Source organism: Amphiprion ocellaris, chromosome 19 (genome assembly GCF_022539595.1).
Source record: "Amphiprion ocellaris isolate individual 3 ecotype Okinawa chromosome 19, ASM2253959v1, whole genome shotgun sequence".
NCBI classification, from domain to species: Eukaryota; Metazoa; Chordata; class Actinopteri; family Pomacentridae; genus Amphiprion; species Amphiprion ocellaris.
The window spans coordinates 22,341,708-22,365,746 of NC_072784.1; the positions used below are offsets into that span (position 1 = coordinate 22,341,708).

Genomic DNA, 24,039 nt, shown 5'->3' on the forward strand with positions numbered 1-24,039 from the left:
TGAAAATTCCAAATTTTGTGCAGGGTTTAGATGAAGCAGTAAGGTGTCCCTACTAGATTTTAGGTGGATTATCAATTTTATTGATAGTATTCAGCTGTCTGTGTGCAAATGTTGCACCAAAACCACTATTTTAAGGGGTCCCAGAAGTCACGTCCTTCGCTTAGCTCTGCCCAAGTCAATCAAGATCGTTTTTTAGAAATACAAACAGGCAAAGCTTTTTTTTCTTTCTCCCCTATAGCAGAATGATACTGGCATGCAGCCACCCCCTTATGTGCTACAAAATGGGCTGGCTGAGCAAGACTAGGTTCCATGGTTCACACATGTTATGACGGATGTTTCCATGGCACCAACGAGGAGGTTATATGGGAAATTCAACAAAAACCTTAGGTTTTTCTACGCATCGTGGTACTATTTTTCATTGCCAGAACTTGATATAATACAGTCTTGCTGAGAACAAATTTATGAAATATACAAGTAGAGAGAGACCAGATAGATTGATTGACGGACATCCATAGGCTGAGCTACTTGTAAGACAAAGCAAAAAACATTTTTACTTTGTGCGTATTAGACATAGAGCAGTAGTATTATCCCACAATCTTACTGGGTCTCTATGACTGATCAGTTGGGTCCATCTGTGCATAAGAAAGAGCTCATCATGAGCTCTGGACTCACAATGTACAGTCAGTTTGCAGGAAAAAAGAAAAATCAATCTTCCTTTCTCATTTTCACCTCGCTCACTTTCACTGATCATATCACGGCTGTGGGCGTGTGAGAGAAAAGTCAACTCGTCTGTGCCTGAGCCGTGCAGGGAGGACGACACACTGAGAGGCAAAGAGCCCTGCACTCCCACAAGACCTGTGCATCACACTGACAACCATCCACCTAGGAAGAGTTAGATAGTGACCGGCAGCAGATATAAAACCCACAGTTTGTGTGGCAAGAGATGGTTTCTCACAGACAGTGGGAGGCAGTTGAGAAAGTTGCTCAGGCAAGCTCAATATTCCCTCCTCCTCCACATCTGTGTTATTTTAACAGATGAGAGGCACTAAGTTTTCTTTTTATCTCCGCTCGTTTCATAAAAACGTGAAGTATATCTGAACATAGTCTGGCAGCGGACGCAGATGGCGGCTGCTTTTCATTGATCGCTGTCCCCATCACTCTCTTCCTCCTCTCTCTTGCACTCTTTACTGTTGTCTCTCCTACTTCTCTGTCTGTCTTTCCTCCCCTCCCTGTTTTTCCCCTGCCTTTAGACAGTTTCACTGCTCATCAATGGGTGAAGCCTGCTACAATGCTAATCAGTTCATTATGTAGTACACTGGAGGAGAGCAAGGTACGATATAAAGGGGTTTCTAAGGCTGCTAATAAGAGCCCAGGCAGACAGAGACAGACGGAGTTCAGGATTAAGAATTAATGCCATGAGATGTTTGATAAGCTCTGGGCTTCTTCAGCTTGGTGTCATAAAAACTGAAAAGTGATTCTAGCCTGGAATTTTTGGTGCATACATTCATGCCCATCCTGAATAAGGTGACAGTAACGTCGACACAAGATAAGCACTGACAAACACAAGAGGTACTGTAAGTGTAGGCGCTTTGTGTTGTGCCCCGGAGCATTACAATACAATTCTTTTGAATCCAAAGACTGCTGATGATGAAGGAACAGAAGAGCAGACCTAAGCAGCTCTGAACTGGGCAGGCAAAGGCTTTTGAATCCCAACAAGAATAAAACGGGGTGTAAACAGTTTTGTTGTTGTAAATCTGACTATATTCTTCACTTTTTCTTCACTTCCCATTACTTGCAATTACTGGAAACTGTGACAGTGTACAGTGTAATGGAGTGCATAGTGTTCCATGCATTTTTTATTTATTTTTCTTGCTGATGTATTAGGGTTTTTGTCCTGAATATGTCACTGTGAGGAGACATACAGAGAGTCGGTAATGCTGTTCAGTTAAGAACGGCACTGACATGTTGCAGGTTTCATTTATATTCGTAACCTTTGCAAAACAAGTCACTCCAACCGTTATGTAACCTGGGGTCAGTCTGATATAATAGCTGATGGCGTCTGCCTTGGATTTTCCCTACTGCACTCATTGTCTTGGGTTACTTTGTTGACCTTTTGAATGGTTGGAGAATTGGGCCATGTGGATTTGACATGAGGAGAGGGCACACTGGTTGAGCCGCTCCTATTAGCTCTGCTTAGAAGGGCTAGAGAGGCAAGCAGACTGTGAGTCAGAGACTGCGAAAACAAAAAGGGTCACTCCACCAGAGAGACAGAAGGGAAAAGAGTGGTCATTATGCGGCTTCCTTGTCGGAATTCATTCACAAACATTAGCAACAGAGGTGTCCAGCTGTGTGTCTGTCTGCCAAACATTTCTCCATCACGACATATTTCTCTCCTCCTTTCTCTCTCCAATCTTTTTCTCTCTCTGCAGTATAGAGTATGACTCATACCAAAACAAAATCACTATCTTTAACTTTTTTCACGCAAAAGAAAAAGATGGGCTTTAAAAAAAGAGGGGATCTCAACTTGGCAGCTGCAGCGGCACATCTACAATAGCATGACTTTGCTCTTTCCTTCACATCGCACCTTGTTGAGAGGATGCTCAGGACTTTAACTGAAGGCTGAGCCTGTAGAAAACAACAGTAACTAACTGAATCAGTTTGAAAGCACTTGATTTGAGATTAAATTGTACAGAAAGAACAGAATAAGGTTGTGTTCCTCTCAGGAAGAAAGAAGTGTGATCATCCTTTCATTCCTTCCTTGCTTGATTTTACAACTTGGCACACTGGATTTTGGATAATGGCGCAGGTGGATTTCTTCCAGTTCTAATGTGTAAAGCCATTCCTCATGATGTTTGTGTTCAGAGTCATTTAGCCACTTAAAATATTCCTCCACCCTTGGAATCCCAATGAACCAGCCTGTTTTGCTGTTGGCAGTGGGGAAGTAGTGTGCTCTGGTGGTTACTAAATGAAATACATCTGCACTGTGTGGTAGCACCACAGGAGCTTACATTTGGCTGCAGGGAGGAATTCCAACTTAATAAATTTCATCAGTCTTTGTGGAATATGGTGTAAAACTTTTTAAACTGTACTTTAATGCTTTGCAAGTGCTGAACTTGACAAATTCTTAATCACACTGGAGCAGCTGTAACATGGGTTTTGGCAGTTTTCTCTCTAAAGCCACTGAGGCTCAGAGGCTTAAGTATCTCAGTGATCCTCAAACTTGATCTAGACTGAGCCAAACTCAACCAATTTTCTATTACAGCAGGGTGTGGGGTTCTCCTGTCAACATTTAACATTTGTATTATAAGCATTCCAAGTAAAGTGTTCAGTGATAAAGACTAGCCAAATCGATGTGTATCCAATTATTTATATATATATGGTTAACATTTACCACAATACTAACTTCAAACCTACCAATAACCCAAAGAAAATTTCAGTCTAGATCAAATCAAGTATTTATAACACTCTCTTCTAGGTCAGCATTTATCAGCAGATGTTACAGTATTAAAGCCATGAAACTGCACTCAATTGACCTACTTTTAGACTAGAGCATGTTAAACTCTCAGCTAACAACATGCAAACGTTGCGCTTTGTAAATACACAAAAACACCTTACCTCTTCAAAGTAAGACTCCCTATAGCTTCTCACCATTGTTACAGGTGTGTGTGTGTGCGTGCGTGCGTGCGTGCGTGCGTGCATGTGAGAGAGAGAATGTGTGTGTTCATACTAAAACAAACTGAGAGTGCTGGATCTCTCTCTTTTGCGTTGTTGCCATTACTCACACTTATACAGACATTAACACACCTGTTATGTGTTATTGTCCTACATGTAAAATGGAATAGTGGGTCTTCGTTGAGCAGTTCCTTCTCCACACCATGGTATCTTCAGTCATAATGTCTTTGCCTCGATAGCACTCGGCAGGGAAAATCTGGCTCCAGAAAGTTACTGACTAAGGCTCTCGCCTTGCACAACTATTACTGCCAAGGTGCACTTAACCCCTAATTGCTCCAGTGGAACTGTGCTGTGATTGACAGTACAAGACTGTGCTGTACTGAGCAGGTATGAATGTGTGTAACTGCATGAATGTGAAGCAGGGTGCTATTAAAAAAATACTTAGGTGGTAGCCAGCTGCTTGGACCTTGTCGTGGCCAGACTTTGTGTCTCATTGGCCTTATACGCTAAATACTGGCCTTTTTTTCTTATTTTTTGTTCTTACAGTAGCTATGAAACATCTGCAGTGCACCACTGTCTCAGCTATAGAAATCATAACAGCAATACATAGGTGTTTGTGCAAAAAGGGTCTGTGTATTGAATTATTGAATGTTTTCTTTTTGTTTCAAACTCCTGCATGTTGTTATTCTTTTGGGCAAATCGGTAGTTTACCCAAAATGACCCATTATACTTATGTCCATATGTCACTGTGTGTGTTTCTTCAGTTTGTGGAGACCATCAGCAGTAAGCAGACTGAGCTGGACACCTTCATCGCTGAGGGATACAAGACAGCCTTGTCTGAGGAGCGTCGCAGGTACTGCTTCCTTGTCGATCGCCAGTGTGCTGTGGCAAAGAACAGCAGTGCCTACCATGGCAAAGTAAGTCCAAGTGTCATGTCATGTTTTTCAAGCCCATTTAATTTAAAAGTAAGTAATCTCATAGGTAAAACTTTGAATTTAGGTGCAACACTGTAAGGTGTGTGGGGCCTTGATGCTCAGAGCAAGAAGTCAAAAGATCAAATACACTTCCAGGGCCCCTAGTAAAGTTAATACACAGACATGAGCTTGTGAGAATCAGTGTTTCCTTTAATATGTTGCTCAGTTATCAAATACTTCTTTTCAGTTTCAGCTTAGCTTAGCATAATTCAGCTTACCCTTTGTTAAGTAATTTTGGTCTTCCAGCTAATAAGAAACAGGTTTTCTTTCATTCTATCTTTAAAAGGAAATTTGCAGAAATTATTAAGACTGTTTATAAAACTAAACTTTCTCCCTTTGTGGTATTGTGCTGATTTTATCCAGCTACAGCCCTATATGTTGTTTTTTTAACTTGCAGCAGACCACTGTTGAGCAAAAAGAGCAAACTAGGAGATATATAATTCAAAGTCACATTAGCTTTGACCGCTCATAGGGGCCCTCTTCATTTTAAAAATTCATAAAGACTGTAGACAATACCCAGCTGACAGGCAAATCTGAAGCTGTAATCCATCATTGCACCTTCGAGCATCTGGTCACCTTTTTTTGTGCAGAGAACTGCTTCACTTTTCTACTTCATGAAAGACTTATAGGAGAAAACATCAAAAATATTAAATCTAGAGCAAGATGAATTATAAAGTGAACAGCACAAGAGCTGCAAACTACTTCTCACCCCTATTGTTTACAACAGCAGTCACTGGAGGTTTTTTCTGCATACTTGTTATTTTCATATTGCTGCTGACATATGAAGTAAAGAATCTTTGAATACAAGCAATTTCGCCTCTATATCATACAATCAAAGACAGTGGAGAACTATGAAAGCATTATTTAGTCATTTCAATTATTTATGCTTGTATGTGTGTGTGGGCATGTGTGCTCCAAATGCATGCCTATCCATTTCTCAAGGATATCAAATTCTTGAGTAATGGAGTACATCGTTCTCCTGGGATTACTGGTGGGTGTGAACTGCCAGCCTGAAGATGTGGCTGGAGGAGGACAGTGTGTGTGTGTGGCGACTATACTGCCACTGCTTTTTTTTTTTTTCTTTTAACATGGAGTCTAGTCATTAATCAGGATGGGGGAGTGCGTAGGAAGAGTTCACCTTCAGCAAACTAAGGACCCTCTCCCAAAGGGTTCCTGGTGTGTACTTGCCTGTGTGTAAGAACTCTGTATGTATGCATGTATGAGAAAAAGAAAAATATATGATGAATACAAACAAATTGTTCATTCAAAGGGACAAAGCGCAATCTGGGCATGTGTGTGAATAGTATAATAAATGAACATGCATTTCTTAGATAAATTATCTCTATTTTGTAAATTATAGAAAGAAAAGCTGTGTCCACAGGCTGTGAGATGCTGCAGTGGGCAGCTTGGTTGCATGTTCGTCTGCCTCACCCACGCAGCACATTATCATAACTGTACAAAGGCCACTGGTCAAGGATGCACAGCGAGGAAATATCTTTGAGGACTGAATGGTTTTTATTGAATAGGAAAAGCTTAACCAAGGTTTTTTTTCTCTAGTCGCATTGCAGCTACATCGATATATCCCATCTTTTAATTCTGCATGGTTTATGAGTTTATTCATTTTTCCCCAACCTTCATCCTTTTAGGGTAAAGACCTTCTGACGCAGAAGATCCCAGTGTGGCAGCAGGCCTGCTCGGACCCCAACAAGCTGCCAGAGAGGGCCATGCTCCTGGCCCAGCAAATGGGCTCTGCTGCCCTGGGGGGCACAAGTCCACTGCATACCTCAAAATCCAACCTGGTCATCTCAGACCCCATACCTGGGGCCCAGCCTCTCCCTGTGCCCCCAGAGTTGGCCGTGTTTATGGGTAGTGGCCTTGGGCACCCAGCGGTGAGTGAAAGAAATGAGTGGCTGATGGGTACTAAACATATATCTGTTTATATTTTTTAAATATATCTCATACTATGTATGTTTTATGGTTTAAAAAAAATAAGCTATAGGAAGCAAGGTTTTAAGTGAGAGACAGCACTTAAGGGTAAATTTTGATGCTAGTTTAAATTTCTGCTATGGTATCACACAATGACATTTTATACAAAAATTTAACCTTGCTTTTCTTAAGGAAACTGAATCATTGAAGTTTAAATACTTCAGTTTATTTCCTTAGGGGTACTACTATAAAGGAAATAACAGTACTATCTTAATGTCAGCTTATCCACTTTTGGCCCTCCATAAGGAAGCAAATCACTGTAAAGATGACACTCTAGTTAATGAGCTGTTTGAAGTCTACATTTCATGCAGGGTAGCAACTCACAGACGAGGCTTAGATGAACTCCCACTAGATTTCATTTCTCCAAAATCAAAACTGAAGTAACAGTTTTTTGTTTTTTATCCATATATTAATATTTAAACAGCAGAGCTTCCAAAGATATCATTTCAGCTTCATTGCTGCTAGTGTTTCACGGGGTAAGCCATTTTACTAGTCTACTGTGTATATACTGAATTTGTGTAATCCGCTTGTTTATTGCAGAGGCTGATGGGCCCTGATGGCATGTCCATGGTCAATGGGACAACAGGAGTCCATGGAGAGGAATTTTGGACAGATGGGGGAACGTTGTCTGTGTCCCAAGTCAGGCCTTCATCCCCTCAGACCCAGGCACAGGGTCAGTCCCAGGCCCAGCCCCAGAGACAGGTCAGCGATGTCTACTCCAACACCCTTCCTGTCCGCAGGCCTGCCCCCGCCAAAAATAAAAACCCAGTGGGTAAGATATCTAAACTCTCTTAATATCTAAATTCAACAGTAGCACTACAGTAAGAAAATCACAAACACAATCTATAATGGAACATCAAAATTAATCCCAGCATTGTACTTGGAGGACAAAGGTGATGTTGCAACAGTTTGTTTTCCTGCAATATTTTTGGCAGTATAAAAAAAAAATAAATAAAAAATACAGCAATTTTCAATTTTAATATCGCTACTCAGTTTGGAAAGAATTCCAGAATGGTTGAAGTGACTTTGCAGAAAATATATGTATTTTCATCCATCCATTATCTACACGCGGAAAAAATTGTTGGTACCCCTCGGTTAATGAAAGAAAAACCCACAATGGTCACAGAAATAACTTGAATCTGACAAAAGTAATAATAAATAAAAATTCTATGAAAATTAACCAATGAAAATCAGACATTGCTTTTGAACCGTGGTTTAACAGAATTATTTAAAAAAATAAATTCATGAAACAGGCCTGGACAAAAATGATGGTACCCCTAGAAAAGACTGAAAATAATGTGACCATAAGGACATGTTCAATCAAGGTGTGTCCTCTAATTAGCATCACAGGTGTCTATAAACTTGTAATCAGTCAGTCGGCCTATTTATAGGGTTACAAGTAGTCACTGTGCTGTTTGGTGACATGGTGTGTACCACACTAAACATGGACCAGAGGAAGCGAAGGAGAGAGTTGTCTCAGGAGATTAGAAAGAAAATTGTAGACAAACATGTTAAAGGTAAAGACTATAAGACCATCTCCAAGCATCTTGATGTTCCTGTGACTACAGTTGCACATATTATTCAGAAATTTAAGATCCATGGGACTGTAGCCAACCTCCCTGGACGTGGAAAATTGATGACAAATGGAAGAGACGGATAATACGAATGGTAACAAAAGAGCCCAGAACAACCTCTAAAGACATTAAAGGTGAACTCCAAGGTCAAGGTACATCAGTGTCAGATCACACCATCCGTCGTTGTTTGAGCCAAAGTGGACTTGATGGGAGACGACCAAGGAGGACACCATTGTTGAAAACAAATCATAAAAAAACAGACTGAAATTTGCCAAACTGCATGTTGACAAGCCACAAAGCTTCTGGGAGAATGTCCTATGGACAGACGAGACAAAACTGGAACTTTTTGGCAAGGCACATCAGCTCTATGTTCACAGACGCAAAAATGAAGCATATCAAGAAAAGAACACTATCCCTACTGTGAAACTCGGAGGAGACTCTGTTATGTTCTGGGGCTGCTTTCTGGCACAGGGTGTCTTGAATCTGTGCAGGGTACAATGAAATCTCATGACTATCAAGGTATTCTAGAGAGAAATGTGCTGCCCAGTGTCAGAAAGCTTGGTCTCAGTCGCAGGTCATGGGTCTTGCAACAGGATAATGACCCAAAACACACAGCTAAAAACAGCCAAGAATGGCTAAGAGGAAATCATTGGACTATTCTGAAGTGGTCTTCTTTGAGCCTTGATCTAAATCCTATTGAACATCTGTGGAAGGAGCTGAAACATGCCGTATGGAGAAGGCACCCTTCAAACCTGAGACAACTGGAGCAGTCTGCTCATGAGGAGTGGACCAGAATACCTGCTGAGAGGTGCAGAAGTCTCACTGACAGTTACAGAAATCGTTTGATTGCAGTGATTGCCTCAAAAGGTTGTGCAACAAAATATTAAGTTAAGGTACCATCATTTTTGTCCAGTCCTGTTTCATGAGTTTATTTTTTAAAATAATTCTGCTAAACCATGGTTCAAAAGCAATGTCTGATTTTCTTTGGTTAATTTTCATAGAATTTTTATTTATTATTACTTTTGTCAGATTCAAATTATTTCTGTGACCATTGTGGGTTTTTCTTTCATTAACCGAGGGGTACCAACAATTTTGTCCACGTGTGCATACACCGTCTTAATCTTCATTAGGGTTGCGGGGTGCTGGTGTCTATCCCAGCTGATTTAGGGTGAAGGCAGGGGACACCTGGACAGATCACCAGTCTATCACAGGGCTACACATAGAGACAAACAATCACAGTCACATTCACACCTACGGACAATTTAAAGTTTATGTATGTTCAATTAAATTTTATTTATATAGCACAGATTCACAACACGTCATCTCACTGCGCTTAGCATAGTGCGGTAGAGACCTTAACAATTATAAACAGAGAACAGAAAACCCAACAATCCAAAGTTGCCTATCGATTCCCTATGAGCGACAGTGAGAAGGAACGAAAAAACAAACCTTGCTTTGTTCTCTTCATTCGGAGCTTTGTAATGTTAATTTAAATGGTCAAAGAATTAGTCATGTTATAGCTGCAACAATTGCAAGACACCACCAACAATAACTGTTGTTGATCAGGAACATCCCTTCTAAGGATAAGGATAAACTTTATTGATCCCACAGTGGGGAAGGTTCACCGTTACAGCAGCGCCAAAGAAAAAGTATAAAGGCAGTGCAGGAATAGATAAGAAAAAGAAACACAGTGCAAAATTGAAGAAAAAACATTATATACAGATGATTTATTTATTTATTTATTTATTTTTTATAAATATCATGTAGAAGATTATATACAAGAGGATGAGGTATCAGTTATTCTATAGCCAAAATATTTTATACAGCTTATATTGCATTTTCCTTTGTAACAAAATCTTCATTTTCAGTGTTTTTCTCCTAAGAAATTACCTAAGAAACCCTTAAACCAGGGTACGGTAAGGTTTTATGAGACAAAGTCTTCTTGTAGATTAGTTGAAACTTTACTTTTTGTATCAAACAGCAGAGAAAGTAGTAGCATGATGGGTTTGAGTTCATTTGCATTACTTAATTTCACACTTCCTGCAATGTGATTATTGCACATACACATGTTACAATGTGGACACATTACATTGTGCAGCCCTACTCAGCTATATTGAGGAGCATTTTAACGTCACACAAATAGTTGCCATCAGAATTAAACTTACTTAAGGTTGAGAATTATTGTTCTACAATGTCTCAAAGAAGGGGCAGGAACAAGCAGCATAAAGCTAAATGAAAAGATTTGTCAGGAATACTGGCATGATTTGAGATGAAGATACTACCCATTATTTCAGCAATAGTTAGATTGTTTATGAGGATTAGACCAAATTATCAGTTTACCTGGCAGGCTATGTGGTTGTTTGCAAATGCAATACAAAATTGAGAGCATCTCTCTGGCTGTTGGATGTGCCTAAAAGACAAGTGTTGCCGTTAGCTTCCACTGCAGGCTCACATCGTTCCAGCATTTTGTGACTCTAGTATTCTGCAAACCTCCACAGGAGAGACACGAACCTTGCCCAGGTCCAGTTCCATGGCAGCAGGACTGGAAAAGAACGGGCGCTCCCGTGTCCAGGCCATCTTCTCTCATGCCGCAGGTGACAACAGCACCCTGCTCAGTTTCTCCGAGGGGGATGTCATCACTCTGCTAGTGCCTGAAGCCCGCGATGGCTGGCACTATGGGGAAAATGAGAAAAACAAGATGTAAGTAATGTATTCATTCATTCTATTTTGCCTGAATCCATACCATGAAATTGGATAAATATATAACCCACATACAGGTACACTGAAAGTAGTGTATACCTTTAAACAAGAGCTGCACTTTTCCACCCAGGCGTGGCTGGTTCCCGTTCTCCTACACCCGTGTGCTGCCGGAGAGTGATGGCGAGAAGCTCAGAGTAAAGTATGTGGCAGTTCTCATAAACATTGTGACATTAATGAGCCCAAATGACTCAAAGTCTGAGGCTATTGTTTCCCTACCTTTTCAGCCTGCACCATGGGAAAAGTAGCAGCACAGGGAACTTATTGGAGAACGATGCATCACTGCCCACACCTGACTACGGCCTGACCGCCCGACTGCTGGCACAGAGCCTAGCACAGACCCGCCCACGCCCCTACAGCATGGCAGGCTTTGGCACACAGGTACTATAATGTGTAGTATCCATGAGCAAGACTGTTTCCACACATGTTGCTGCAGCTTAGTTAATTTGTAGCTCCAGTTTTATTTCATCTTATCTTGCATAATTGGATATGAGTAATCCTGCAGCATCTGAAAGAGGCTTTGCTCAGTTTCTGCTGCCACCTAGTGTTTATATTTCAATTTAGCTTGCACTTCAATACTAGATTTACACATAAACAATATAAAACTATTACTTTTTCTTTTTTTCAGCCTGCTATTGAGGATTATGACGGCCGCTTTGCCACAAGGTAGGTGCCTTTTCTGCAGTGACCGCTAAGTAATCATTGATACTGTATGACTGCTGCTGCCATCTGAATTGTTTAACTGGGAAGTAATGACGTATTAAAAGAGAACACAAAAAGCAACTGGCTTAACGTACACCTGATAGTCTCGATTTAATGCTATTTTCACTTCATCGTCAGGAATCAATGAAGTATAAAAAATTTCATGCATACTGTATACTCCAAAAAGTTAGTTTGAAGCCTAAAAATGGGCTTAATTTTTGAACATGCTGTTGATATGCAGCATTTTATTATAATGTTGCCTCAAGCAGGAGAGGAAAGTGAGAACACTCAAGGATGCTTTTATCAAACAATCAATAAAAACAGTCTAAATTTTCAGCCACACTTTGGTCTGAGAATTTAACTTGTAGAGGCATTCAGCACAAAATAGTGAAGTATGTTGGTTTCTTAAGAAACTGTGGTGTACACTGCAAGTAAACCGGTGTCTGAACCATTTAGTATGACTAGTAGGGTTGCAACAGTTAGTTGTATTTTACTTAGTTTGCTTTATGTTTGTTTCCTTTTTTCTGTTGATTGTTAGGTATATAAAATGTCAGAAAATGTTGATTTTCCAGTGCCATTGTCAGTAACTAGTTATTTTATAGCCAGTAGTCTAAAACCCAAAGATGTGCAATTAACAAAGATTTCAAACTGAGAAAAGCAGCAAATCCTCACATCAAAGAAGCTAGAACCTCAGTTGAACCACAGAGTCTTTGGAAGGCTTTTTTTAAATTTGACAAATGACTTAGACGGTTAATCAGTATTCAGAACAGTCGGCGATTGATTTTCCCTCAGTCAACTAATTGTTTCAGGACTAATGAGGCATGTAGTTAAGCTCAAGTGATAGATCAAATGTATGCACAACCTCTCCTTCAAGAAAATATATTTTTATAGTGTCTTCTTTGCCCTTCCCTCTTTGCTCTTCCTTGCATTCACTTTTTTTTTTTTTACATAGCTTTTAAAAATAATTAATGCAGTCTAGCAGGGTCAGTGTCTCAGTTTATTTTTAGCGCGTTCTTGGGGCCCAGTATATTGTAACTGGAGTCCAATCAAGACCTTGTTGACTCAGGGTTGTGTCAGGTTAAGGTTAGGCATTAAGCTGTGCCTGTTTCTGTCCAACCAGGGAGTACATTGTTGTGTATATATATGTGTGCGTGTCTGTGTGTGAGACTGTGTGTGTGATAGAGGAGAATGTCCTGGATTGTATATGCATTTGTACTGGTTGGGTACCTTTTTGTGACAGTAGACATCATGCTGACCTCATCTCAATCATCACTGCTTGTCAGCCTGGGGCTTTGGGCACCGGTGTCAAGCTATTTTGCGTACCCCTGTCTGCTCTAAATGTTTTTGTGCTTTTTATTTTTCAATTGTCTGTATCAGTATATTGAGACAACGCTGTCCTGCGGGGTGTATTCACCCCAACAGACTAATCTAATACTACATCCCTCCAGCTCAGGAGATGGCTTGATGATTTTCTCATCAACAGTAATGTCTTGGTTTTGGTGTTTGAAAGGGCAAACATTGGATAAAAAGCTTCTCGATTCATGCAACAATTTCTAACTGGCATACATACCTGCATACACGTGTTGATGAGGGAATTGGAAGTCCCATCTTCCTGATTACGGCAGGTGTGTTTGGAGTTGTAGCTGTAGGTGGGGCAAAGTAGATTTCCCAACCTCCACCTGCGCTTCTCCTAAACTCTATCCTGCCACCTTGTGCCTGTCTTGTCTTTCTCCATTTCTCTCTGAGTGTGTCCGACCTGGCAAGCTTCCTTCTCTCTTTGTTCCACAGTGACAGTCCTGATGGCAAATTGATTTCGACTGTGTGAGAACAGACATACAGACAGAAACAGACAGCTCCGGATAGCACAGGGGCCTCTTCCTCCCCATCTATTCCCTCCTCTTAGCCTCCCTCCTGTCCACTTATCTCCACCTCTTCTACTCTGCCTCCACACACACCCCTTCTCCGAATGGAAGAGGCCAGTTTCATCCCTCCTTTCTGTCCTCTCTTCCTCCCCGGGTCCCTCCTTTCCTCCTTCCGTCCATCCTGGGTGCTGCTGCTGGTGGTGTCGGTGTGGACAGTAGCGGTTGGTGGGTGGAGGATTGCGTTGAGCGAGAGAGCCAGAGCGGGGTCTACCTGCTCGGCATGCAGCGATATGGACACTGAATACTCTATCTCTGATCATAGTCCACCATCACGGACTGATCTCTCAAGAGACTGCCTTTGCTACTGCTTGTCTTTCATGCATGTACATGGTTGTGTCATTTTGTCAAACTAAAGGACATGTTCATGTACTGTACAAGTGCCAAAAGACTCCAATGTCATTGTACTAAAGCCACTGACTGAATGGCCTTTTTAAGCACATGTGGGCCCGCCTATTATTGAGTTCCCACCAAACACACACGCTAAAAAAAACAAAAAGCTTTGTTTTAAGTAAGGCTGTGCAGCAGATTACTATGTTTCTATTCTGAGAGATCCCATAGGTCCTGCTGTGCTTCCTTGTGCCACTACTAGACTTTTCCGTCCAGAGGGTGTGTCTTATTTGCCTTACTTTGCTTCTTTTTTTTTTCTATTAAACACATATTTACAATACAAGAACTTTATTTATCCCCAAAGTGAAATTCGATAATTTATGGACAACGAAGCAAATTTCTACTTTTAGCTTCATGAATATACAGTATTATGAATACTATATATATATATATATATATATATATATATATATATATATATATATACACATATATATATATATATATATATACACACGCATACGTGCGCATGCGCGCACACACACACACACACACACATATATATATACACACACATATATATACATATATACATATATATGTATATATATATATACACGCATACGTGCGCGCGCACACACACGTATATATATATATATATATATAAATTCTTTCCGTCAGTCCACCAAATTGAACTGTGTTATGATCATTGCAAAAACATGTTCTCATTAAAAATTACAATTAAACTCTCCACCCTCAGCCCCATATAAACCTTCTTTTTTGCCTGAATTTACTGCCAGAATTGTTGGTTAAATGAAATGCCTCACTTGGATATCCTTTTTGTTTTGTTTTGTTTTTTTTCTCTGAAGCTACAGTGAGTTTGAAAGGGTCTATGATCTTTTGTTGAATATCCTCAATAACAGCTGTGAATTAGTTAAATGATAACCACGGCTTTTGCAGCTTTCAGTGTTATTTATGATTGTATTCCCTGAGTGGCTATGTAGTTTTTTTGGTCTTTTCTTTCAAAAATAAAAAATAAAAAACATTGTCCTTGTAAAAAAAAAAAACTAACAAACAAACAAAAACAATATTTCCAGAAACAATGGACAAACTATTGATTAATTGAAGTGTTTATCTTATGCATGCTGTGGAGGGAAACCAGAAAATGTGATACTAAAAATTGACCTTGAATGTATGGTGACTTTTTACAAAGGTATTCTAAATAAAACATATCTCTATATATTAATAAACAGTCTGGTCTGACGAGAAATCTTTTCATTTTCAGTATTGTTGAACGTTGCAGCTCTGAAATGATCTGCCCCCTGAAATATTTAAATTAATTCTTCTTCTTCAAAACAGCCAATTTTACGTGACTCTTATCAAACCACAGCTGTGTCCCAAGCATGCGGTTCCATCCTTTCCCCTCCCCTAGCACCCATAGCATCTGTGCTGCTCTCTTTCATTGTTAAAAAAAAGATTGTCAGTGTGTGAGGTGGTGTTGTGTAGTTTTGTGAGTACCTGATCTCTGCCTGCCTGCTTACCTTCTTCTTTATTTTATCTTTTACATTTGCTTGTGTGTGAGTTGTTTTTGGGTTATGGAAAAAACACATTTTTAGCAGACACAACTTCCTGATGATTTTATTCCATTTCCAGTAAAATTTGTTCCTACTAAGACAAGCTTCCGATTTGAAAAGGAGTTGTATACAGTATGGCATGTTGAGCATGATGTGTATACTCCTGTTTTGCATCCGTCATCTCAGTTACTTAATATTATCAACCTACAGTATGTTCATCTTGCACCAGACTAACCAGTGTCCTTACAAAATGTGACCCATGCATGATCTGAGAGATGAGCCATTCAAACCCAAAGGTTCTCTTTACCTTCCAGTTTGGGTCCAGAATTGTCCCGGTTCTGAGGGAACAGGACCTCCGTAAGTCACCAGTCTCCATCGCCTTTCAGCCAACCAATCACTTGCCTTCTTCTCTGTATTACTGCCTGGTTCCCTCTGTTGTCATTGGCTGTCTGGCTGCAGTAGGATGCTGGGAATCACTGGTCTTTTCTGTCCTTTGGCCTCTATGGACGTGACAGCATTTGGTTCTGTCAGTCCAGCAGGCCTCGGGTTGTAAAAGAATTACTTTGAAAATAGTTTTTGGTTTGTTTTTGTGTAACCCAATATCATACAGTAAAGACTCTAACCCTGCATGCCTACTACGAGCTGTTTTTTTTCCCTCCCATTTTACTAGAGTTTTCTCATCAAGTGCTTGCTAAAAACTCACACTGCTCCAACTTTTTGCTGAACTTAGTGTAAGAAGCTTTAGGAAGGAAGATTTCTTTGAGTGTGGTTACATAGTTGGCCATGTGTCTCTCTAAACCTTCTCCTGTGTTCAAGCTAACTATAAGTGTTCCTTGTCTCACCCTTCCTCTCCCCACAGTGACCGTTCCCTGGAGGTCTACCTCCGGCCCACCTTCACTGATGACCGATCTGCACCCATCTTCTACTAGCGGCCTGCTGTTTCCTTTTTCCACTCATGGGCCCCTTTCTTTTCATAAGGGAAGAAAAACACAGCCATCACTGGCATGTTTCAGTCCCTTAATGTTATCACAAGAGGGCCCAGGAGTGTGATTGGGAGGAAAAAAAAGTCACCTCAAGGAATTTACGACACTACTAAGAATTTATAGTTTATTTGCTGTGGAAGTTCACTCAGAGAATTTCTCGTTAATGATTTGCAAACACTTTCACCAACATCGAATGTATCAGCTTGAACATTCAAGTGAAAATGTGACTTTTATTAGCTATTTAGATTGTACCAGTTGCTGATAAGGTAGGGCTAAGAAGTTTTACTAGTTATATCATCACATTATTATTTATCTGCACTTCTATTATGGGATTGTTTTCTTCATCGCTAAACATTGTAAATTTCATTGAAAGATTATTTACAATAATGAGCATTAAAGACACATTGCATTATTAGTTGTATAAGTGAGACTTGAGGATTAAGATAAGATGATCGGTGACAGTTTTCCGTGTATCACTGCACTGTGAACTGCAGGCAAAAGGCGGATTGAATACTGCAACAGATAGCTAGCACTGGACATTTGGTGAGTAAATTGTAACTGCTTCTGTTAAGTGATATAGAACTATATACTCTGTAGTTGTGATACAGTATACCCAGATTTTAAATTTGGGAACTGTGCCTTTTTGCTTTTTTAAAACACATTCTAATGGCATTGTCCCTATCATTCTGTATACTGGTTTGGGGGAACGTGCACCACAGTTTTACTTGCATTTTTATATGACAGAAAATATTGATGGGGTTATATCACCTTTTGTTTTAATTGCATTGAACTTTTTTTGTTTCAAGCAAGCTTCAGTTCAGCACAGTTGCAGCTTCACGAAAATATTACAAGGACATATTTGAATTGCTAGTCTTTCCTTCTTTTTGAATTTCAGTAATATCTAAGCTGCCAGATAGCCAGGAGATGAAAAAGTGCTTACACAATGGTCTTTTTTGTAATATTTAGCTTTGAGGGAGTGGTAGCTTATCAGATAAGGTACAGTATTATAGCTTTTGATCATTCAGACTCAGTATTATACAGTACACTCATCGGGAAGACAAGCTTAGAGCAGAGGCATTTATATACAGTATGATGTGTGGGAATATCGGTGCATTTGTATGTGTTTTCAAAGAAAAGTTATGTATGGTTGTGTGAATGAGCTGAAATGCCTCTTAGACTGCGTTAAATTAACACTTACATCGTGACAAGTAGTTTTTCTATGAATGAGTCCTGTGCACTGAGTGACATGATCGTGCTTTTATTACATTACTCATTTGGGCGTCAAGTTTCAAATGCATTTTTTACTTTTCTATAGCTCTCATTTGTCCACTTCTCACCTTTGTCCCTGTTTGTATTATATCTGTACTGTACAGAAAGTGCATATAAATTATCTTGTCCAAAATAAATCTACATGGGCACAAACTTCATATTTTTATGTGTTGCATTGTGTTGTTTGTTTTGTGCAGAAAAAAAAAACTTTACAGATAAAAGTATCACAGACACAAGAAGGGAAAAAGTATTTGGATTTATTTGTTGGGATAGTACAACAGCCATGAGTGAGGGACGAATGGAAACAGCAATGATGTTACTACCGGTGCATAGAACAACCCACCTCACCTTCTCCAAAGGCGTCTGCCACTTTAGCCAATGGGCTTTGTAATATCTCTTTGGCAAATTTGAGACTGTCATCCTGGATTGCATCTGTTCAAATACTCGTACAAAAATACTAGCAATGTTCTCTCTTCTTGCGGAACTTAAAAGGCAAGGTAAGAGGAAACGGAATTGGCACTTGGAGCTACAGGGGGATAGAGAGGGGGAGGGAGCCGTCGATACAGCAGTAGTAATTCAAGTCAAGCTACCTGCTACATGTTGATATAAGATTCATACAATATGTCAGATATGTCCTATTTTGAATGTCTTTTTTTTTCGTACACCTTAGACCTGGGCATTCAGCACAAATGTAATAGATACATTATGTATGAGACAATGAATAATACGTAGAAAAGATACATAAAGATAACTGACATTCAACATTTATGACTGCCATGTTGACACTGACACCGCTGAATTGTGTTGAATCACCACTCTTCCCCTTGGATGTCATTCTATTGCTGATGAAATGTAATTTAAACAGAACAAATGTGGCACCAAATAAAGAAAACCTATGCTGGCACTGTGGGCACAAATAGGGGATCTCACATGTTAGGCTTTTTCATTCCAGGATGGGGACATAAGGAGCAACAGAGGCTGTACAAAGTGCTTCAGATAAGACATATGCTGCAGGTTATTGTAACCGGAATGAATGGTGGTGGTGGTGATAATTAGGTAGTGGCAACACCCTGATTTCCTGTATTATGTTTCCTTTAACATAGCACATTGAATCCATGGAGTCCCACAATCAATATGATTTGGGTATGACTTGGTTGGATTAAGGGACAAATTAAGTTTAAGCATCTCCAACTTAGAAAACCATCAACACCAGCAATGACCGTGCCATTTTTTTTGTTGCTTGGGAACCCATCGCTGCTTCTTGTGCAACAATTATCAAGCTTTAATTTCTGGCTCCATCAATGAGAGCTGTAACAGTCTTAAATTGCCCAAAAATTCCAGATCAATGGTAAGCAGATGAGCAAAAGCAGCCAATGAGGAGAGCAGCTATAAAACTTCTTGTTTCACATTTTTTGTCTTTTTTATTTTTATGATTATTTCATAATTCACAATTTAAAATAACTGAAGGTCACCAAAAGAACTGGATGCTGCATTGAGCAAATAAGCTATTTCTGTGGGCATACTGAATGTTTAAAATAATACAAGATTTCTGTTTTTCCAAACAATATGATCTGACTTCGTATCCACTTTCTGCGTCATCACAATCAGGTTCCTGGAGCTGTTGCTCTTTCCTTATGAAAATAAAAAAGAAGTGTGCAAATCATTTAGGGTATTTCACTACAATATGAGGCACTGTCTCATAAAGGGTCACCAGGGTCAGATGACCCAAACGTTGATAAAAAATAAAACTCTGTAAAACATCTAGATATAGTAATGCTGCTTTTCCGTGTTGAGAAGGACCGGGAATCGATCTCCTCTGATCAAAGTAGCAGGGCAATCAATCTTTTGGACTATCTTCACTGTTCCCTGTTGGAAATAAATGATTGGAAAGTCATCTCTTTACAAATCCTTAAATATATTGAGTGACTTAAATTAAAGTTAAAGTTAAAGTTAATATTATTTAACAGTCCAAACTATGTATGGCTAGCAGATTATACAGACCTGTGGCTGAGCCCATGTGTGGATCAGACACATGTGTGATAGAGAATCGTGAGACCATAAAACGGTTCAGTGCTGCAGCGGCAGGTTTAGGAGCCTCAGGGCTGTTGGAGACAGACGTGGGTGAGGACGCAGGCTCAGGGATGGTGTCAGGTAAGGATGGATGGGGCTCAAAGGAAAGATCATCTTTCCATTCATAACTTCCACCTAAATGCACACAGACAGCAACAATCACATCTATCCAGGATAAATCAGATAGCATTACTTTGTGCAGCATTTGTATCCTCACCTTCTTCCGAGTTGTTTCCGTCTGTTTCATTAAAAACACAATCTGCTTCACATTCTTGAGCTTCAAGTTCAGCATCAGGGTCTGGCTCGGGCTGGTGGTCAGAAGTTTTTTCCCCTGAAGGTTCCTCCTCACTGGGTTCTACTCCTGTTGAGAAGGCATAGTCAGCCAACTCTCCTGTGGGGCTCTCCTGGAAGTCATAAACGGAAAATAAATAACCTATTTGCTAGTAGTCAATGCACCTCACATAACTTTGACCTAACAACAAGTCATACCTGGTCAAAAAGGAACACTGTAACATCATCGAAGAAGGACACAGCTTTTTTCTTCCTCTCCAACTCATCACAGAAGGACTGGGTGAGTAGGGTGGGCATCTTCAGGAGACTGCGGAGGTGTTTAGCCCTGCTGCAGTCACTTACCACCACTGGCACTGTGGTGAAATCATCTTCACTCTCCTCACTGTCTTCATCTTGGATGTTGTAGGTCCTCAACTCTTCATCAGACTCACTGTCATCTGAGTCATCTTCATCCTCCGCCTCCTCCAGCGGAGCTCTAACATTTTCTCCACACAGCTCCAACAATGATGAGGAAGTGGACAAGTCAAGAGGACCATTGGATTCTTCACATAAACTGTCCTGTGAGTCACATTCCTCTGCATCTATGTCTTCAAACTCTTCCTCATTTATTCTCACAGCCTCTGTCTGTCTGTCCTCGGTTTCCTCGTTGACATGATTGAATTCAGGCAGCTCCTCCTCCTCTGTAGATCCATCAGTGTTTTCATTTTCTTTGGGGGTCTCATCTCTACAGTCAGTTATGATGGAGTCAGAATGCAGTGACTGGACTGGGAAGTAGTCATCTGCTCTCCTGCTTCCCTCCTCATGGTTTTCTGATGCCTCTTGGACAGTAGAGGACCCAATGGAGGAACTGAGCTCTGAGGAAGGCTCATCTCCCGAGTGCTCTGTCTCCAACCCGAGATCATCATCTGCAGGGGCAGACTCTTTGGTCAGGCAGCCGCCCATCTGCGGTGGAAACGGTGACAGCATAGATAATCCAGGTGTGGGAAAAGAATGGGGTGAACTAGAATCAGCCTGTGAGCGATTCACCAAAACACAACTTTTGATGTGCCTTAGATTTGTTAAAAGTTCCCTGTTGTTGAATTGCTTTTTGAAAGCATCATCGTCTCCTATGGAGCTCAATTTCTCAGCGGCGAAGTAATTGTTACCTGGACCTGCAAAGAATTCACTGCCTTCCTCTTGAGGACTCCTCTCATTTTCAGCATCATAATCAGAGAAATAGGCTGAATCCCTATATGGGTTCTTATCAGTTAGGCCCTTTAACTGCAGATCTGAAGTACCTTTGGAAGTGTAGATCCCTTGCCCTAAACTCACCTGCATAACAAGTTCAGGTTCTCCGCCCAGCCTTGGGCTCCTCTCACAACTGAGGGAATCACCAAGCTCTCTGAAGATGAACTCTGGAGACTCGTTGTTTTCCGTGTCATAGCCACTATCCAGGGATTTGGGCAGGATGGGGGTGTTGAAGGGATCGGGACTGAAGGCCTGGTCACAGGGGCTTGCCATTGATGATGACAGATTAATGGTGTCCACAGAGTCAGGAGTTCCCTCTGGATTCTTCTTTGGGCTCAGATCTTCCTCCTCTACATCGGCATAGTCAAGGTTGAAGTCAGCAAAGATCCCTGATGTAATATCTGTGATGTCATCATCATCATCATCATCATCATCACTGTAGTCACCCAGCTCAACAAGGCAAATACTAGACTCGCGAACCCCTAATCCGCTATCTAAGGCTCTGCTGCTCTCCGATGTCTCTGCATAGTTTCGGCTGTTGTCACTCCGACCAACAGGTATTCCTGCTGAAACCCCCTCCCACATGTTACTTCTTTGTTTTTCTGACAAGGCTCCTGCTTGACCAGTCTGAGGCTCCTTGAAAGAGGATGGGGATTTTATATAGCTTGCCTCAGGTGTTATCTCAGAATACAATCTCTCTCCATTAAGCAGTGATTGCTTTTCATATTTTTGACCCTCTGTACCTCTGGTATTCATAACTGAGCCGGTGAGAGAATCAATACTTCGCACATTATCTGCAGTTATGTTCCTTTCCGCTTGAGTGGCCGCCTGATCTCTTGTTTTGTGGCATAAGTGAATGTAAGAGCCTAATTCAGTAGATTTGTGAGCAGCATTACAACCAGAGTCTCCTCCTAGTCCCTCCAGTGTGCCACAAGACCTGGAGTTATGGAAGGTTCTGGTGGTGGCTTTGGTTAAGGACCATACTTCAGTCATGTTTGAGTGAGGAGTATATTTAAGATCCAGATAGGTGTCATTTCCGCTGCCTGTCTGCCGGCTGTCAAAGCTTAGGCTATTATTGTTTGATGAGTGGTTTGAGATCCAGTTGGTAGCCTCTCCCTCAGAGAAAATGTCATCCTCAACTTCTCCACTTCTCTGCTGACCCAACAGCAGGCCCTCATCTGTTTCTAAATCAATGCCAACGTTGTTGACTATGGGTAGTGTCTTTCTCAAGGGACCTACCATATTACGGCAGCTTTCATCAACAGTGCCACGACCTGTGTTCGCTTCAAGGTAGGGATCGCAGAACCCTAAGCTGGGGCTGCTGACTACATGCGACAAACTGCGCGGGTTTTCTAGCCGCCCCTCTGGATGGGCAAGATTTGACTGGGACTCTGGTGATGTTTCCAGCTCAGACACACAGGACTGGCAGTGTGTCTTGTGTGCTGCTAACTGTTCACAGTAGACTGTGTCATTGTGGCTGGATGAGAGGCAGTTATGGGAGTGGCCTAATTCTACAGGGCTGGTGGTGGATGTGTGTCTGAGCAGTGGCTCCATGGTTAGTTGGATAGTGGGACTTGAATCAGAGTCATAGGCAGTGGACTTGGTGTTGTCAGCAGTTGACCAGCAAGCACTGGGATGTGCCATGGATGAACTAGTTTGACTCTCATAGGACAATCTGCTGTTGCTGGCCTCCAGCCCTGGGCTGTAGTCCACAATGCTGTCATCCAGATTAATGGTACACCCAACTGGTTCCTCTATGCGAATGTAATACTCACTACTGACCGAGGGGCTGTGGGCACTTAACACTGGGACGACACCAGGGTGTTCAGGTTCATAATAGGATGGGGACATGCTTGAGGTCAGGCTGTCAGCTTTGCAACCTGCTGAGGTGCTCACTTTGCTCGAATAGTAGATATCCTGGTAGTGGGGATTCCCTTGGCCCAGTGGCCCACTGGTTGAGGAGGAGCAGTATGGCTGCTCAGCTCGGGCCTGCTCCCACTTGTACTCAAAGTTGAGGCCATGGCTGGTCTCTGTGACAGTCAGCAGGTCATCCCCCGTGTCAGAGTGGAAGCTGTCAGAAAAGTGCTCCAGGAGAGGGAAGGAGGATGAGGCAGAGGAGGCCAGCTCCACTGCCTGAGTTTGGTCACTGAGGGCGTCAGCTGAAGAAGGTGTAGGGGTCAGAACCAGGGCTGTGGATGTGGCTGTGTGGGAGGTGCTGCCAAGCAAGTTGGGTCTCAAAGCATTCCAACGTTGTTCAAAGTCTTCCTCGGCTTCACTGGACCCTTTGGCACACAAGTACGTGACCAAAAGGTGAACTTCCTCACTGCTGGGTCTGAGCTCTGGCTGCAGCCAGCAGAACTGCATTACCTCATACCTGGAAGGGGCAGAAGAGGAAAGGGCAGGTAAAAGTTGTACTCTGGGTGACATTCTTACAGTTTTTGTATAAATAAACTGAGAAATACTTATTGTATTCAAAGAATATGTTTTTAATTAAAGGAGAGAAGAATGGACTTAAAGAAAGTTAAAGAAGAATTGATTGAACAACAAGGCAATACAACCACAACTTCTGAAGTCAGCACTTTATAGCAACACCTTATTATTTATGGCACTAGAGAATAACATATAGAATACATGAAAGAAGGTGCAGTGCAGATGCTGACACAGTTACATGAGGTTTACATTCCTCTTTGTGTTTCTGTGTGGCTTTTGTG

At 41.2% G+C, this 24,039-nt stretch overlaps 2 protein-coding genes across 9 annotated transcripts in view; one reads left to right on the forward strand and one right to left on the reverse strand.

Moving 5' to 3' along the window:
• The window catches only part of baiap2a (BAR/IMD domain containing adaptor protein 2a), a 57,607-nt gene extending 39,709 nt beyond the window's left edge, over nt 1-17,898 (forward strand). Inside the window, exons 7-15 of one of the 5 annotated variants that reach the window (XM_023264376.3) lie at nt 4,437-4,589; nt 6,293-6,535; nt 7,173-7,404; nt 10,705-10,906; nt 11,037-11,105; nt 11,191-11,344; nt 11,592-11,629; nt 15,803-15,845; nt 16,348-17,898. In XM_023264376.3, coding sequence (XP_023120144.1) covers nt 4,437-4,589; nt 6,293-6,535; nt 7,173-7,404; nt 10,705-10,906; nt 11,037-11,105; nt 11,191-11,344; nt 11,592-11,629; nt 15,803-15,830 — 1,119 coding nt within the window. In that variant the 3' untranslated portion in view covers nt 15,831-15,845; nt 16,348-17,898. Of the gene's footprint in view, nt 1-4,436; nt 4,590-6,292; nt 6,536-7,172; nt 7,405-10,704; nt 10,907-11,036; nt 11,106-11,190; nt 11,345-11,591; nt 11,630-13,453; nt 15,168-15,802; nt 15,846-16,347 lie in introns of those variants that run through there. The other 4 variants (XM_023264374.3, XM_023264375.3, XM_023264373.3 and 1 more) reach the window with 4 other exon arrangements.
• A 79-nt stretch (nt 17,899-17,977) lies between these two features.
• The window catches only part of aatka (apoptosis-associated tyrosine kinase a), a 37,053-nt gene continuing 30,991 nt past the window's right edge, over nt 17,978-24,039 (reverse strand). For all 4 annotated transcript variants that reach the window (XM_023264338.3, XM_023264339.3, XM_023264340.3 and 1 more), the window contains 4 exons: nt 20,300-23,702; nt 20,028-20,214; nt 19,742-19,945; nt 17,978-19,606 (listed from right to left, as the gene is read on the reverse strand). In XM_023264338.3, the coding sequence (XP_023120106.1) occupies nt 19,578-19,606; nt 19,742-19,945; nt 20,028-20,214; nt 20,300-23,702 (3,823 nt within the window). In that variant the 3' untranslated portion in view covers nt 17,978-19,577. The remainder of the gene's footprint in view (nt 19,607-19,741; nt 19,946-20,027; nt 20,215-20,299; nt 23,703-24,039) is intronic.